This window comes from Corvus brachyrhynchos, unplaced genomic scaffold, assembly GCF_000691975.1.
Source record: "Corvus brachyrhynchos isolate BGI_N302 unplaced genomic scaffold, ASM69197v1 scaffold239, whole genome shotgun sequence".
Lineage (NCBI taxonomy): Eukaryota > Metazoa > Chordata > Aves > Passeriformes > Corvidae > Corvus > Corvus brachyrhynchos.
The window spans coordinates 10,065,442-10,083,586 of record NW_008246057.1 but is presented as its reverse complement, the minus strand read 5'-3'; the positions used below and the strand labels follow the sequence as shown (position 1 = coordinate 10,083,586).

Below are 18,145 nucleotides of genomic sequence, written 5' to 3'. Positions count from 1 at the left end.
TTCTAAGTTCCTGCTATTTTTTTTTTATTAGGTAGACATCTTTCCAGTGATTTACAATAATATCTCATCACTTTATTCCTAGCTTCCATCCTCCAGCTCATTTTTTCTCCAAAAAAACCAGGATAATATTGGAGTCCTCTGACATGTTTTTGGAAACAGATAACTAAAGCTCATAGAGTTTTATAGATTTGCTCTGTTGTCATTGGAGGCATCTATACAGAACAATTCATCTGGCATATTTTAGAGGATTAAATGATGAGGCAAACCATGCCCCACTAAATTACTTTCTCTCCATTCACTATAAAAGCTCTGTAATCAACTAGTTCGTGTGTAGACAGCTGCACTCATCACATCTAATGTGTAACAAATTGAATTCTATTCCTACACTGTTTGGCTATGTGAATAGCTAAAGTTTCCATGTTCCTGTATTATTCCATTTCTACACTTGTCCCCTCTTCCACTTTAGTTGCATAACACACAAAATAAGGCAAACCCAATACATCATAGTAGTTTAGCTGCTACCTTTCACAATGCTAGGAAAAACTGCCCCTTTTATCACCTACCTCATCATGTGTCCGTACTATTTCTGTTATTTCTCATGGGGGAAAAATGAAAAAAGCAATACCATATAAGTAGTCTTTGTCTCTAATCTATGTACTGTTCAATATTTGTAGTGTGTCAATCTGCTGAAGTTATAAGCCCTTCTGTTTTTCTGTGCCTAACCTTATTACTTTCCATTTCCTAGCAACAAATCATATGGTTCAGGCACAGGCTTGTGACCCTGTTCTATAGGAGTCATGTTCACTTGTTCTCACCCTCAGTGCTTTTTCCACAGTCCTCTATTATTGTCAGGTTTCATCATCCTCCAACATTTCCCTACTCAGAACCCTTCTTGCTACATATCTGCCCAGCAATTCATACCAAGATCTGTGCTCATTCCTATTTAATACTCCATTAGAAACCATTACCAAGTCAGGACCACGAGGATAAAAGATTTAAATTTTCAGAAATATTTTTTCATTGATCTGGTTGTTATTGATTCTGACAGAGGGATTCTGAGGGAGGACAAAGAAGCAATTGTATCCGTAGCAAGGAAGAAAAGCTAAGAAAATTTATAGCCATCTTTACAACTTTAGAAGTGGCAGAAGGCCATAAAAAAATCAAGAAAATAAAGGTAGATAGATCTATATTAATTTTTCATATATGAGCCTTAATAAAAGATCTTTATGTAATCTCTGAAGACAATGAATGCCATGAGAATTATTCCCTTTTTTGATCACCTCCCATTTAGCCACTGTACATCGACACTTACGAGGTCTGTGTTATCACAGACTGCAAGGACTCCACAATCTGAAAATCACCCATAAAAAACAGGACAACATTTTTATAAGACAAGGAGCAACAGGAAGGGCCGGACTTCAGATGACTCTTTTAGTGACTAAGATCTGAGTTCAATTTAATTATCTAAGAACTGTCCACATGGCAGCAATTTGCATTTCTAAGTTACTGAAGTACCAGCATTTACACTCCCCTTTTCAGAGGCTCCTTAGCCCAACCAGTGAGGCACACATCTTCTACTTCACCCACATTGCAGCTCAGATCCAAGAGGGAGAGGCACACTTATTTTTTGCCTATTTCTCCGATCTGAGTTGTGCCCTCTGGACAAAAATCAAGAGAAATGCAGCTCCAAACTCACAGGGATCCTGGATGCTGAGGGAGGAATCTCAGCTCTGCTGACATGGCAATACCTTGGCAGAAGGGTCCAAACACAGCAGCCAGTTGTGTCTGAGTACCATGCAATAATTCACAAAACACTATCTAATCCACACCTTATCCCTTCATATTTGATGTGCAAATTGATATGTGCACTAAGGATTAGAATTAACAACTTCGATTTAGGAACATCTGCTCAAACATTACTTTCTTTATTTTACACATTTCTCAGAATTTTCTGTTTCATTATACAAGGTTTAGAAGAACTCACTTATTACAACAAGAACAAAATCGTGTGCAGTTTATGTCCAGGTAAGAAAGAACATTGTGCATAAGCAATATCCCTTGTTGGTAAGAAATGGTGAAAGTGACAAACGGAAAAAATTACCAGTGTTTGAACTGCAATTAGTCCATGCATAAGGGAGGATCAATACAAATATTTGTAACTATCAAAAGCTGGAGCCTTTAAAAGCCGACTGACTTGGCAGAAACCTTCCCACAGTGGCTGCATGTCAATATAAGGATTATTTTCAAGCACCTTTAGTTGTTTTTCTCTAACATGATAAGCAGTGGACTCTAATATCCTGAGGCTTTCTCTTCAGATCTCTGGGTAGGACTTGAAAGTACCACACCAGAGAATGCACTAAATAAGCTTTTCAAGTTTGCAGAGTCTGGCATGTTTTGAGGAGTCTAACTGCCCTGTAGCTGCATATCCTGCATGCAGATGATGACTTGGGGTTCCATATATCATTTTTGCTTTCCTTTAAAATGTGTAATAATCATCTCTAAAAAGTGGGACACAGCTACCATAACTGGCCATATTATGAGTTGTGACTTGATGGTACCTAGGGATATATTTATAAAATGTGATTATGTCTGACACAGGAACACTGCCAATACATTTTTGTCTCTCAACTCAGGATCAAGCTGTATTGGAGTGAGGCCAGGGTAGTCCTCGGGTAGCTGAAGAATCACACAGGAAATCCAAACATTGATCCAGATGGAGCTCAGAGTGAGCAGTAATGTGTCTTCTGTGATTATACCTGTTTGACTTGCCTTACAGCCAAAAGAAAGAAATCTATTACTTAGGTCCCCATAAGATACATAATTTTGCATTTCTTCTCATCTTAAAGAATTTGGTGAGTATATATATGGCAAACCTTGAAAAAAAGAAATTCTGAGCAGGCAGCAGGGTACAGTGCATGGGTGATATATAGCTACTTCCTTTGCACCAAGTCTGTACAAACTCCATCCTCTGCCTGCCACAAGCAAAGACAAACTCCCTTGTCTTTCACTGAAAAACATACTGCTCCCAGGGAAATATTAATTTAGTGAATGTCAAGGACTATCTCTTACTGCGCCGCTCTTCTACTCCCGCAAGTAAACATATGTGGCAGAGAGCACATCTATAATCTCAGGATGTTTTCTATTCCTCAGACAGCTCAGGTAACCATTATGTTATTAGGATGCTTTCCAAGCTCCTAGGAACTACCTTGCAGTATGCAGTAAGTGCAACACCCAAACTCAAAGCCACATTTAAGTGACTAGATGATGCCCATAATAAAAATAAGTAATTTTAAATGCAAAGTTTTTACTATCTGTTTGCTTGCCAGTTAAACGGGATTTTGGTTTTTCTTATCTTTTTAGGAATCCTTTAAAGCTGTTAGAGTGGCTACTTTTTAATAGCTGGTGTTCAGGTTGATGAACACTGGTATTCCAGACCCAATAAAACAAACACTATATTTTCTATTGAATATAGTAAAGTTGAAACTTTATAAACCTAGTGTTGATAAACATAATATTTTTGAGATTTTTTGGTTAGAATATGGATTTTTCCTTTTTTCAGTTAAACAATGAACAGGTAAAATTTAATGTCTACTTTTCAAGAAATATTTGCACAAACCACTGATGTTGCTCCATTTCAGAGTGTGAAATAAAAAGAGTGAGTCAATTCAATTAAGTTAAATGCTCATAATCTCACAGCATTCAGATTGGCTTATTGGATTTTAATGCTTCCAAGCATTGGAAACTTCTAAAAAGTAAAGAAGTAACCAGAATCAATTTCTGTCTGCTGTGATATTTGAATTTTATTGCTCTTTTAGGAAAAGATCACAGATTAAAGATAAAATTATTGCAATCATCTTTTAAGAACATTTTTCCATGAATAATCAACCTGAATAGATCAAAGTTCCTATTTCTTTATTATTTGTTTTAGTGTTAAATTCTACTTACAAATGTCTTGAGAAACCCTGAATCCTTACGTGCTTTAAGTTAAAACATGTGGGAAAATGTTACAAGGAGATATGTAGTTATCATATACCTAGAATTTCAAATACAAAAAAGTACTGCAGCAATAGACATAACATTTTGGGTCCAATCTTTTCAGCATAAAACATAATGTGCCATGTGGCCAAAATTATTGGATACCTTAATCGTCAGAAATAATAAGGAAATACTTCCTTTGCTGGTTTAGAGAAACTTCTAAGATACACTATCTTCCACATATTTAATATTTCATACTATTAGAAATGCTTTAACCAGCCATTGAGAAAACCTCTGACTCGCAGCTGACTGCAGAAAACATAGAGAAGTAGATGAGTTGCTGTGGTGCCTAAACGCAGATAAACAGAATCTCTCTGGGAGCCTCGAGAGGTACCAGCCTTTCCCAGTTATATGAAGAACAAGACTCTTACAGTGGATTTCACCAGCTACTGAAACAGGGGAACCAATCAGCCTGTAAGGGATGAACTGAATCCTGTCATTTTGCTCTTGAATACCTTGCTTAGATTCCTTGGATGCTCCCTGTTTTTGCTTACGGTCACATTTGGTAACAAGGTCTAACACATCCAACTTGCTCTAGAATCCAGTATTGCTTTGATTATACACCTGAATTTGGTTGATTACTGCTGAGTGCACCTGTCTAGAGCAGAAAAACTAAACAGCGCCATCTGATGATTTCAGCAGTGTCTACCAATAATAAAATTATTCTCTTCTCCTGTAGTTCCTATGCTACAGTATTTAGTCTACCTGATTCCACTGCCATTCCCTTTAATATAAAGAAAATATTATTTTCCTCTTTATATTAGAATGTAAGATTTGTCAAGATAATTTCACTGACAGTGACCTTCCTAAAGAATTACTCTAGTTTTTGAGTTTGTCACCTACAGGCAATTATTAGATAGATCACTTTTGATATGAATGAATTATAAATGCAGATTATTTATACTATCAAATACCATTAACAAAATCTTTTTCCCTTTTTTCTTTGATAGTCTCTCTACTGTGTCTTATTTCATTTTTAAGTCAATGATGTAGGAAAATAAAAAAGGCTCATATTATTTAGTTACAGAGGTATTAAAGCTAATCAATTTCCCTTCACATCTGTCCTGATGGCTTTCAGAACAGTTGTATTACCAAACACGTCATAAATCAACAAGTGGGAAAATTAAAAATTTGTACAAACATTTTCACTTGATTTGATAGATTTAAGAGGAGATTTTAAATCTAAACATTCAAGTTAGGAAGCTTTCCAAGGTATTCTTTTCCTCAAAACAGGACTTCTTCCTGTTAATAAAGGTAAGGATATCTGAAGGGCTTAAAAATGCTGCAGAACTGAAACTGTGATGTTTTTTACACAGACTAAAAGGTAAAAAACCACAGTTTCTTTGCACTCAGATACTTTTTTGCTTGGAATGACAAGGGTTAATTTGTTCTGCTCCTTGTTACAGCTTGAATTTTTCACTTGATCATATTAGAAAGGATATATCTGAATATCCTTACCTATCAGGAGATGCAAATCAATTTTCATTGAGTAATGAGAGTAAATCCTTTATCACCATCCCTTACATATTAATTATTAAAATACCATATGAATTAGACCTTGTTTCTCAAAACAGAATTGACCTCAGTCAAGTTCTGCATCATGAATTTTGTATGTGGAGCATATATATTGCTCAATTAATCAGTACTTAAGATCTGTACATAAGCAAAAGCACAGCTATAAATTGCACTTGCTTTTAGGTTCTACCTTCTAATTTCACACCAAGCATTTTCATAATCACTGATTTTAATCACATGGATTCGTGAGGTACCTCAGAATCACAGAAGCTCCAAGCTCTGCTTGCTGTGCCTGCTTACATTATGGCCATACATTACTTAAATCCATTCAGAATGATTCAGATCACTCTGCAATCTTACAATCTTGTACAGCCACCTGGATTAATTCCATTAAAATAATTAGCATGCCAAAGCAGAATTTATCTGAAATCATTCCCTGCTAATTCCCAATAATAAATTAACACTGGTAACAACTCTTTTATTCATTTAGCATAAAGGCTTGGAAAACTAGACATCAGGAATCTTTGTTACACATTGTGTGCCGTAGTCCCCTATGCATTTGCAAACCAAGTCAGACACCTGTGAAACTATGACAAAAATACATAAAAGAGTTTTGCATTGGATTTTATGAATTCAAGTCCATGTTAGTTTAAGCTTTAGCCATGTTTTCAAACATTTCTCTGTACCACCAAGATTTCTAAAAAAATTACATAGAATTATGACATGTGATTTAATTATGACAGAAAAACCATCACAGATCTTAATAAAACCCCAGCAGACATCCCCCCTGCATCTCCCACTTCTGTGGTTGAAAGCCATATCTATTTTTTCAGCATAGTACAGATTAGTGAAAATAGATTTGCTACCACAATGAGTCCTAGCAAGGTCAGCAGAGTTCAGCCCTTCCCAATTCATTGTTAATCTTATTTGTCCATATCTGATCTACTCATCTGCTATTATCTCACATTATACTTAGACATTTTTTTGACCCTATCAGAGTATGGTGGCATCCTATTATCCCAAGTGTTTCTGACAGTAAAAACTTCTATATTATAAACTGCCTATAAGAACTCATAACTCCCAAAAAATGCAAGATGTGCCTAATTTAAACTATTTTTAAAAGGTTATTTTCTCTATGGGTACTTGTAGACCTGAGAGTAGGAATTTAAAAAACCTGAGTGAGGAGCATAGCACCAGTACATTTTAAGTGGCACATTTAGTTCTATTGTGCTTAATGCCTCAAAAAATGTCAAAACTTATCAGCCTGAAAGTGCACCATTTTAAAGCTTCTGTTTTAATGATAAATAATTATTTGAGAATGCAAATTTTGTACTCAGTGAAAGAATAGAGAGGTGTCAGCTTTCTTGAAGAAAACATTTTAAAGAGTCTGAGCTGAATATTAAGTCAGGAGAGTTTTGCATAGATTGATGTCTTAGCAACTTCAAAAGATAGCAGAAGAAGATTAATTTTGTAAATGGCTGATTCCACAATAATGACTCTCTAGAGGGTTCAAAATTCTTTATAAGAAATCTCATTCTTCTGGTTTTTTTAAATGTCCTGTATAGATACTGTTTTCTCAGTTAAAAAAAAAAAAAATTACAACATAGAGGGATCATTAATTGTTATTTTAGTTGACACCTGGAGTTAGCCTGCTAGCTTCTGTTCTTTTATTCTCATTCTCTGGTATTATTCTGCCCTTTCAGGATGAATTTTTTTGATGTTCCCTTTTTAAACGGGGTTAATGTTTCCCTGTGTCTCTGTGTGTTCAGCCAAAATTAATCTTTTCTCAAAGGCATTAAATTAACATATCTAAAAAACAAATAACAGCAAGGCTTACTTGTCCACTCAGACAATGAAATTAGTTCCAGAAGAATAGAGTAAAACACTGTAAGTCAGGGTTAAGTGATAATATTTTTTCTTTCCTTCAAGTCCAGATAATGTTATAGAATCACAACAAGACTGAGGTGGGCAGGGAACCCTGGAAATAAACTAGTTCAACTCCTCTTCTTAGAGTAGGCTCAGCTAGAGCAGGCTGCCTTTGTCCAGCCAGGTTTTGAGTGTCTCCAAGGATGGAGATTCCACAACTTTTTTTAAGCAGCCTGTTCCAGTGTTACTGTAGATTTGTCACAAAATCCAAGAAAGCAGCGTAGTTGTGTACTTTGTCCAGCAAGACCAAAGTAAAGGTTGTACACTTAGAATATATTTCAAGTCTTTTCTTCACCAGGAGAGGGAAGTGATGTTGCAGTAACCTCCTGAAGAAGCAGACAACGTTTACCTAAGCATTGATGGCAGAGCGGAGTCAGCGCTTCCCCCTATTCTCTGCTCCCTTCTCAATTATGCTTGCTTGCATAAAAAAGTCAAATTACCAAGTATCCCCATTATTCCTCAGGATAAATAACCTACCAAAGCAAATAAGACGTCTCTTTTCAAGTATGTGAGTAGAGGTCAAGTGCTGCCCTTACCTTTAGAAGTGTAAAACTCAAATTGCAATATCTGTAAATACATTTTGTTACAGTGTTACATTTGTCCCTAGAAGTACTAAAATGTGTAAATGTAAATATAAATACAAATGTATGACTAAAGGTAGGCCAAAAACAGCTACCCTACACTGCTTATAAAGAGAGAGTTTGGGAGGAGAGAGACACACACACACAGGGGAGGTGGCGGGAAGAGACAGAGTTTTATTCTCACCCAAGAAATAGCACTGTATTCATGCTGTAGTTCTTTGCCAGCAAGGAAGTACAAAGATAAATCTTTTTCTTAAAATCAAAACAAAACCACCTTTGAAACACTTCCATTCACTGCAATTGCATGTTCAAATCTTGTTCCTGTTAAATGATGAGCACTTATGTTGAATTTAACAGAACACTTCTCACGAAGCACTCAACACATGCCAGGGTAAAAACCCTTATAGAACACCTGCTTGTTTTGTAGACAGAAGTTAAATGAAGTTAAACAGAAGGAGAACACCAGAGCAATGTGATAGGAGAATATATTGAATCACGCCACAATTACGTTATTGTGCATATCACCATTTATGAACCTAATTAGCAGAAGAACTCTTCTCTTTACAGAACTTTAAATACGAAACACCAGTTTTGAAAAAATATCTCATTCGGATACAAAGAGTGATAGGAAAAACTTTTCAAATGTGGCACCTTATTAAAATAAGAACCCCTTAAATAATAATATTCACTTTTTGCCTGGAAAAAAGAAAAATAGGACCATGAAACTTTCAAAATGTCTAAGTATTCATTGATCAAAGAAACAGAATGGTCTGGTTATGGTCTGCTAAAAGTAACCATTAAGAACTCAAAGTACTAAGTGTGCCATATCTCAGAACACTGCTTTTATATTTTCGTTTAAAAGTTCTTTAGAGGTGCACAGCAATAAGTTGTACCAGGTACGTGTTAGAAGTTTCTTTTCCTATTAAATTAAATTAATTTTTTAAATGCCCATTATGAATGAAAAGGAATTGATTTTAGAGACCATTCTTTCCTAGCTGTCCTATGAAAAACACTGGCAATAGTAAAACAGGAGTCTACAGTCAGCAGTAACACATATTTTGTGTACAAATACATTTCTTTGTTTCTATTACCAATCAAGTTGTATCCCATTTAAAATCATGATGAACTATGAGATTTTCTGCATTTATCATACAACTAAAGAATATCTAAGCAGAAGCAAATGTCTTATTAATCACATCAGTTCAATGTGAGCTGGTGGTTATGATCACCCTTCAGTCATGAAGGTGTCATGGAATATTACACAGATGAATCCTTCAGGGAAGCAAATCTTCATGATTTGTAAATTAAAAAAACCTGAATAAACAAAAATAAGTACAGTTCAAAGTGATTTCTTGCAATCCAGAGCAAATCAGTTACTCCAATAAACAAAAATATGTGTGTTTTCTTACCCTTGCAAATACCATCCATAAAACAGACAGAAGTTCTTCAGAATACAGATCACATTTTGTGAGGGAAACCCACTAAGTTGAATGTGTAAGCATATTAACAGGACTTGAACCTGCTCATTACTACCTGAGTGAAGAGGGATATACTGAATTAAGTGAGGTGAGAAGCTGGTTTAATATGCATAAGGGTAGGATCATGTGCAGAAATCAATATTGAAGAAAAGGAAAAACTGCCTGTCTCAAAAATGCCAGTTACTTCTTGATTTTTTTTTTTTTATTGTGAATATGATTGTATATTGTAATTGACTACTCAGAGAGAATTTTGGAGGATTTTCCACCCTTGTAGATATTTAAAAACTAGTTGGGAATGGTCCTAAATAATCTGATTATGCTGATCCAGAACTAGGCAGGGGTTGGAGCAGTTGGAGGTCCTTGCCAGCTTCAGCTGGGCTGTGGTCCTGTGATCACTAGGGTAGAAAAGTGGTATATTGAATGGCTAAGAAACCCAGGGTTTTCCTTTCAAGTATCAATTAATTTTTAATATAAGACATTGGTAATGATTGAGGCTAGGATGCACATCAAAACTGACACACAGCATTACTGTTTATTCCCAGCACAGGAGGTCTTGTAACCTATATAAATATTCACCTCTGTCAGACACAGCAGTAGTGCTCTCCTGAAGAACAGGAACTTTGGATTAATAGGAAAAGATAAAGTGTTTAAGACCATCCTCTGCTTATGCCTCCAAATGCATGACTAAGAAAATAAAATATTTGGGCATATATCACACCCAAAAAATTGGTACACCAGTATATAATGTGGACTAGCCTAGTACAGGGAACATTTAACAAATCCCATGGGACAGGAAGTTAATCTCAAATAAATGTTTCTTTTTCTTTCTTCTTTTTTCCCTCTCTTTCAGTAAATCACTATTTCAAAATCAAATCTATTTTTGTTTGTGTCCAGAATGCTTTAATCTCCCTTTATTGCCATACTTAGAGACAGCAACAGAAATCATGACAGGTATTGATGAAATACAATTCTCTGGGGAGAGGAAGCTTTCATATAAAATGTAAATCTTATTATGCTAAACTTTCATGCTCACCAAATGAAAATAGATCACTTTGTGCTTTAACAACACAGATCCAGAAAAACATCTACTGGAAATGTAGGTAATTATCACTGCAAACCTTACAATATGCTGCCTACCTTTGTAATCATCACAATATTTCCCATTTGCCAGCAACATACTATGTTCCAAGTGTTCTTTAAAATCACTAAAGAGTCGTTTAGACTCCTTATAACATTATAATCCTGGAGACAGGGTTTCCCTTTTCATGAAAACTGCATAGGAAGAAAAAGCTGTGAACTGTAACCAGCATTTGTATGAACCAAATGTTCTGGTGTATTACCTAAAGCAAAAAAAGCTTCCAATCAGAAGTTAAATTCAAAATGACCTTGTGTTTTTTTCAAAAGTGCTTGCAGCTGAGTTCATTGGAATAAATTGTGATAGAGAGCCCTTCTCTCCACATGGTTAGAAGGCATGTGCAGTACATGAATTACCACCAAGTAAGGAAAAGAACCCCAACCAAAACAGAGCAAAGCACATCACTCAATTTCTTTGTAAAATAATGGCAAATATTGTCTATAAAAATTATGACTTCTAATGAAATAATTTAGGTTTTTGGCAACTTTATTTTGCCATCTAGTATGTTCTACACATTTCATATCTACATTCATAAATTAATCCTGTTCATTATTGGCCTCTACTATTAACAGCATAAGCACCTATAACTGCATTTCCCCAGAAGGCAGATCCCAACCCCATATAATCTTATGTAGTTTTGTTTAAAAATATTTATTTTAGTTGTGTTAAAGCTCACTAAATTACTGAGTGAAAAACAATGAAATGGAAAAGAAGCTGGAACTGCTAGTGAGTATTTTAATTTAAATTTAAATATGTAAATTGAAAGTAATTTCACTATTTGCTTATGTAAGGGAATTACTAATCAATTTCAGAAGAAGGAAATTTTCAAAAGAGTATTTTTTAAATTCGTTCTCTTGCAAACACACAAGCAACCACTGTCAAATGATTTTAATCTGTCAATAAGACTGCATGAGTCCTCAATTTGTTTCCATAATAGTAGCTTTTCACTGGAGTATTTTGATTGACAGATTCATATTTTTAACATCTGCCTCTTTTGGGAGCAGCTTAATGTTAAGAAGAAAAATGTTAAGATGAAAAATACACTGGGGGTTTCAGAGCAGGTGGAAAAACTCACAGTTCTGATTAAATGAGAACTGCTTCTAATCCTGTTTTCCACTGTGCCTTAAATGTATCCTATATAAAGAATAAAACCCAACTTGTCACTTATGAAACATTTAAAGAAGAGAGAGGCAAAAAAAAGAGTACATGTAACTTACCATTAAAGTTTACTGCCCGGATATAGCTGAGTAGTTCTTTACCGTCAGTTGTGCTCATCCTTGGGCACAGACCAATATATCCAGGGCAGAGATCTTTATGCATGTTGTGCAGGGCATAGGCCATGGAATACACTGCATCAATGACAAACTGAACTTTCCCTTCTTGTTCATAGGCTGAATCTCTCGCAATTCTTTCTAAGCCTGTGGAAGAAAGAGAAAGAGTTTACTTCTATTTGTGTGTGCACAAGTGTGTACCTGCATGAGCACTCGCATGCAAAAATTCACAGTGGAACATAAATAATTACAGCTGGATTGACAGGTAAAGTCAGGATTTGTCTATCCATTACCTAAATTAACAAGACAAGGAAAAATATGGCCATCTGGTTTTGCCTCTAATCATTCTACACTGTGCCAGGTATGTAAACAGTATGTTGATTTCTGGGCTAGGACAGAGGACAGAACATTTCAGTACAAGAAAAAGATATATAGCTATATGTATTTCTACAGTCCAGTAGAAAAATTATCTTTCCACCTTATTGATTTTCATTCAACAGTTGTTTATTGTTATTTATAGGACAGTTCTATAGCAGCCTGCCATTCTCTTTTAGAAAAATTTAAGGCTATCTTGATTTTCATCCCCGTCTATTGTTTGATAAACATTATTTAAACATCTCAGGGAAAAAAGCTGAATGCTTGCCGAGTGATGTGACCATCTGTCTCCATAGTGAAAAGTGCTTATTCTAAGACATTTTCCTGTATTTACTAGTGAATTATGCTTCACATTGAGAACCATGTACTCTTTGCTGTTTCCTACAGGGACATTTATCCTTCAGAGGGAACACAGAGCATTGATTATATATTACATTATATAACTTTTATTCTGCAGGAATTGTCCAAATTTATCATCTATGTCCAAGTACAAGGGAAACTTTAGATTAATAGGTGATATTACCAAGTGAAATTGTTAAAAATAAAGCTCAGAAAAATTATATTTTAAGTAAAGAATCAACATGAAATCCCATGTCCTATATAGAAATTCAGATGCTGATTTCAAAGCCTCAAACTTTCATTTTCCAGGGAAAAGTGATCTGCAAATCTTGATGTGAAATTTGCCCTGCTGAAGCTACTGTCAAGTTCCTGTTACCTCAGTGAACAGAATAGACACCTAGGTTATCTACCAGGTTATCAACTCATTCAATTTGAAAATAATCCAGTCAATATTATTTAAGGTTATTTAGAAATTAGACAAAAGTTTATGCATAATTTAAAAAAAAAATTAACTCTCAAGCTTATTTTTATTGTTTCTTTTTTATAAACTAAACACAGAATTTTATCAGTTCAAGATATCCATTTTGCTGAATCCAAGTTTATAAAAGTACATGGTTTATGCCTGAAAATATACTGGACACAAGATCTTTCTTTAGATAAAGTATGCAAGCCCATATGACATGGGAAAAAAGCCAGGGAGCATACTCAGAAGCCTTCTGTTTGCCTGCTGCACTTCAGTACCACCGTCTTGCATTACAGTGATAACATATGAACAAATTTGTAATCTGACAAGCAGTAGTGGTTTGTGCTTTAAACACCCCTGAGCACTGGAAACGATAGATAGCCTTGAAAAATCATGGTGTGCTTTTATTTCTCCTCAGGGATTAGTTAAAAAAAATAAAATCACTACTTCTTGAAAAGCTAAAAACCATTTGGAGAGGAAGGCAGAGATCATTTTTGTGATTTGTACAAGTAGCTTTACAGACACTTTTTAAGACATGTTCTCTAATGAATGACAAATAATTAGTGAATAATGCAACTCTACTGCAAATAAACAAACAGGAAAAACCTTTCCTTGAACATGCTGAAAATTACACAATTAGTTGCAGTGCATTGCCCAGACATAAAAGAAGACATGAAGGATGGAAAACATGAAGCTTAATTAGTTTACAAATTTACTAGCTTATTTCATTTGGAAACAACCTTCCAACAGCAAATGATGGTTAGAGCTCCTGCTCTCCACTTTAATTGTTCTTGCCTTGTTAAGGACTGTGGGCCAACAAGTGAAAGAAAGGGTTTACAGAACTGCTGCAGACACAGAGCAGTCAGTAATCTGTATGCACTCCCAGAGCTTCCACATTCTCTAAACAGGATGGCCAGGACAGGAAGAGTTAAAAGGAGATCCACTTTTATTTCCAAGATAAATATAATTCCCATCACATAAATGGATATTTATGTATGATGAGGGGTGGAGGGTTGGTGGAAAACAGAGTGGAATCATTTTCTGTAATAAACTCTAAGTCATAAAAACTAAAGGTGGCAAACACTTAAGCGAGTACATTGTACTAAGTCATACAGATTTTAAAAGAAGGAAAAAAAGTTTTATTCTTCCCTATGCTATATTGTAGTTTAAATGCATATAAAACATTTTTGTATAAATTTCCTCCATGGCATAAAATTTTACCTTTACTCTTCACAGATATGTTACTATAAACTAATTTATCATACAAATTACAGAGGAAAAAACTCATTTATAGGGACTGAATGTGTTTCTATACATACAAAGAGGTAAGGAACATCACAGAATTGTCATATTTAAATCAGTCAGATCCAGAAGGCGTAGGCAAGAGGAGTCTCTGTGCTTTGCACAACTGAAAACCACAGCAAATTGGATTATGTGCTCTTCTTGAGTTTTCATTTTCTCTTTCTGGAATTCTCAAACATCTAAACTAACAATTTATAAAGATGACAAGAACTCATCAACTTAAATTGCACTGCACTGCTCTAAATAAATGTTAATGTATAGCAATAAAATGATGCATATTGTCTAAGCCATAAATATGGTCAGCTCCTACAGATATTACTGGATTGGAAGACATGATTATAATTTTTCTTCAGACTTGTATGCAAACAATAATTTTTTCATTTATAGCTTGACTGTTAGCTCTATGAGGCATGTTTTTACACACATTGGTGATTTGAAAGAACATAAAAATTTGTAGCTCGTAAAATAAAAGTTTTAATGCTTTCTTAATGATCACTTCAGTTTCTTATTCTACAGTTTTTCTTCCAGAAAAATTGCTTAGGCTCTGTCATTATCAAAAAGAGTGAGAAGATATTCTCAATTCTTGAACTGCACTTGTCAGACCCATGGTCTGACAGTGTGCCAAGAACTGAGATGAGAACTGGGCTCACCAGTTCCTGACCATCTCTTCCTGATCTCCAAAACAACAGAAATCTGGGGAAATGTGCCATGGTGTTTTACAGCAGGTCTCCCAATCCAGCTGTTGAAAAGTGCAAACCTGACATCAGCAGGATGTCAAGGCTCTCCCCAACCAATGAAGCACATAGACATAGGTACCAATGCTATCATCTTGGGCTTGAGAAGATCTAGGAGAGCAATGACACTAGCCCAGGAAATGTCAGCCATTCCTGGACCAATCAATTTGAAATGTCTTTTGGGAACACTAAAGCAAGCCACAAGAATGATCCTATAAAACCTGTAAATGTGGAAGAGTTGCTACAGGTACTCATGCACCTCCTGAGCAAGAGTGACAAGCTGGACTGTTGCTGGAGGTACTGCCTCCATACCTGCTCATCATTTCCCCTTTTCATCCTGTATTTCTTATGCTGCAGGAAAAATTGTGTGTCCTGCTCAGGGTGGTGTAACTCAGCTATGACAGCGAAAGATAAGGAGCATACAGTAGGAAGGTGAGACACAGATTAGGTGGATAGGGATGTGACTGGGGCTACTAGTCTGAGGGGGAAGAAGGTGAAGCAGGTAATATTGTCAGTTCCATGGATATGAATTGGGAATCAAGAGATTTCAGGGAACATAATCCAGATAAATTAGGCCTTTACAACAATAAACTAAGATGTATCTTCATTAAAAACTTAAGAGCATGCAGGAAGTAAGTGAAGATTAATGTAAGATAGCAAAGGTAATGAATTCATACATAGGTGATGATAACACCTGTGAGAGAGAAGCACCTACCTTAAACAATCAAAACTTAAGTTGCTGATCTCACCAGCAATAACCTGTTGTGTGATAAATGTTGCGTAATTCATCCAAGTTTTAGAAAACTTAATGATAATCTTAAAGCACATGTAGAAATAACTTCTGCAAACATGTAAGTGCATGACAATAGGAAAACTTCAGAGCAAAGTTCCTAGCAATTCTTCTCTTAAGAATATAAAAATTCTAAATAAGGCAAATAGATATGTGTGTTTTGTAACTTGTGACATAGAGGGAAAACAATATCTTTTATTTAACTGCCCTGTTTCTGGAAATCACTAGTTCTCCTAACATTTCAGAGCAATCCCATTCCTTCTGTCTCACAAATCTTTCTGTTTCCATTTAGTATTATTGAAATCACTTTATGTAAAAAATGCAGCCTACATTATCTCTCATTATTATTTCAGTATTTTTTAGATTCCATACTATATGTCTAGTTAAAATCTTAATTTATGTTACTTGAAGACAAAAGGCTGAAGTCAAGGACCTTGTATACAGCAGCTGGTTAGAGTTTCAAATTGGAAGAATGTTCTGATGATGCAGGGTTTGAGAAAGGTTTTGGGCACTACAGAGCTTTGGGAGGCAGGAGAAGGGCTCCATAGTTTAGGAGAGTAGAGATAGCTGGTGTGGGGATGCAGTGTGTGTGAGAATAGGATCCTAATATTTACAAAATAATCATCAAATTTTCATGTTCCAAGGTTAGAGAAATACTGCAAACAAGACAGTATGAACACAAGTCTGGAGTCCCATGTAGGAAACAGGATGCTTCAAGGTATTATCTCCTAACGTCTGGTCAATGGCCATTTTTTTCTTCATCACTCTCCCTCATTATTGTTTTTTCAGTGTCTAGAACTGATTAGAATAAAAGTGGACAGTTCACTTTTTATTCTCAGTTCAAATATTGGCTCACTGTAAGCCTTCTTCCATTGTTTTGAGGAAATAATTCTCAAAATCTTATAAAAATAAAAGTTAAAAACCACAGAAAACATCCAACTTTCCTCTCTGAAAACTCTCAGGTAGAAATTATAGAAATGTTCTTTTTAAAAACTTTCTCTTATTGCAGTGTGTCATAGTCTTTCACTTAGAATGGAAATTACTTTTTCATCATCTGTTATAGCTAGATCTTTTGTTTTACTAACCAAAAAATATTATACATGTGATTTTTCTGTGTGATTATTGATACATCTAGCAATGGAATAATATTAATGGACTAATAATAAAAATGGACATATTCTATGTCTACAAACTCAACTGCCAACTATAGATTAACCTTTATACTATTTTGAACCACTTATTTCTATATTGGCTATTGCTTGATTTATGTATATCATCCATAAGTTGGTAACCTTGGTCAAAATCATCCTTAAGTTTGGTAACCTTGGTCAAAATCAGTATTTATCAGGAAAAGTAAAAGGTTTAAAAAAAACACCCAGAACAAAACAAAATATCAGACTGGCATGTTTTGTCCTTCAGCCAGTGAGAACAGTTGGCTTAGCAGTGACAAGGAAGGCCAAGAATCTCCTAACTGTAGATTTGTCACCGGCAAGGAAAGATCCTTTACCTGGAGCCTGTATTCCTCCCTCATTTCCACAATGCCATCCACTCTTTTGAGACCTTGTCCCCTCTCATCTGTGCTGGGAAAAAAATCTTTTATGAATATAAATTAATTTTTTTTTTTTTTTTAATAAGGGGAGAAATCTTTCTGGGATAATGATAGGAGGACAACTAATGTGGAAGAGGGGAGAAAAAATTACAATGGTCTTAGAATGGTTTCTCATAAACAGCTTTTATTCCATTTACCTCTCTTTATCTGCTTTTTTTATATACACTTGTGCAGAATTTCTGCTCAAAGACAGAGCATCTCTGCAACAGTTGGGATATTTTTCCAAACTTCTGTTTTGAGAACTCTGGATTTTGGATCTCTATTAATACTTTTTTAGTTCATAGTTGCAATTCACATTTTTTACTCACTGCTAAATTATTTATCCCCATTACTTGGCTCTCAAAACAGTTTTACTTAAGCTGCACTTGGAAGCAAGGTCAAAGATAAATATTGTGTTCAGCTGATTGTTTCTGTGGGCCAATCCCGATCACAACAAAAACACAGTAATGTGTAAGTGATCTCCCACTCTTCAGCTCAGGCATGATAATCTTCTATTTGTCAGAATTGGTTAGAACTCCCCACCTTTGCAGCAAGAGTTGTTTCCACAGAAAGCTGGCGTCTGTAACTAAGCCATTTCAGCAGGCTCAGCAGG

General features: G+C 35.3%; 1 protein-coding gene across 1 annotated transcript in view; it reads right to left on the bottom strand.

The window, feature by feature from the left end:
• Positions 1-18,145, bottom strand: part of LOC103623494 (metabotropic glutamate receptor 8) — a 278,245-nt gene that overhangs the window by 65,021 nt on the left and 195,079 nt on the right. Inside the window, exon 7 of the mRNA XM_008642594.2 lies at positions 11,888-12,088. Within this exon, the coding sequence (XP_008640816.2) occupies positions 11,888-12,088 (201 nt within the window). The remainder of the gene's footprint in view (positions 1-11,887; positions 12,089-18,145) is intronic.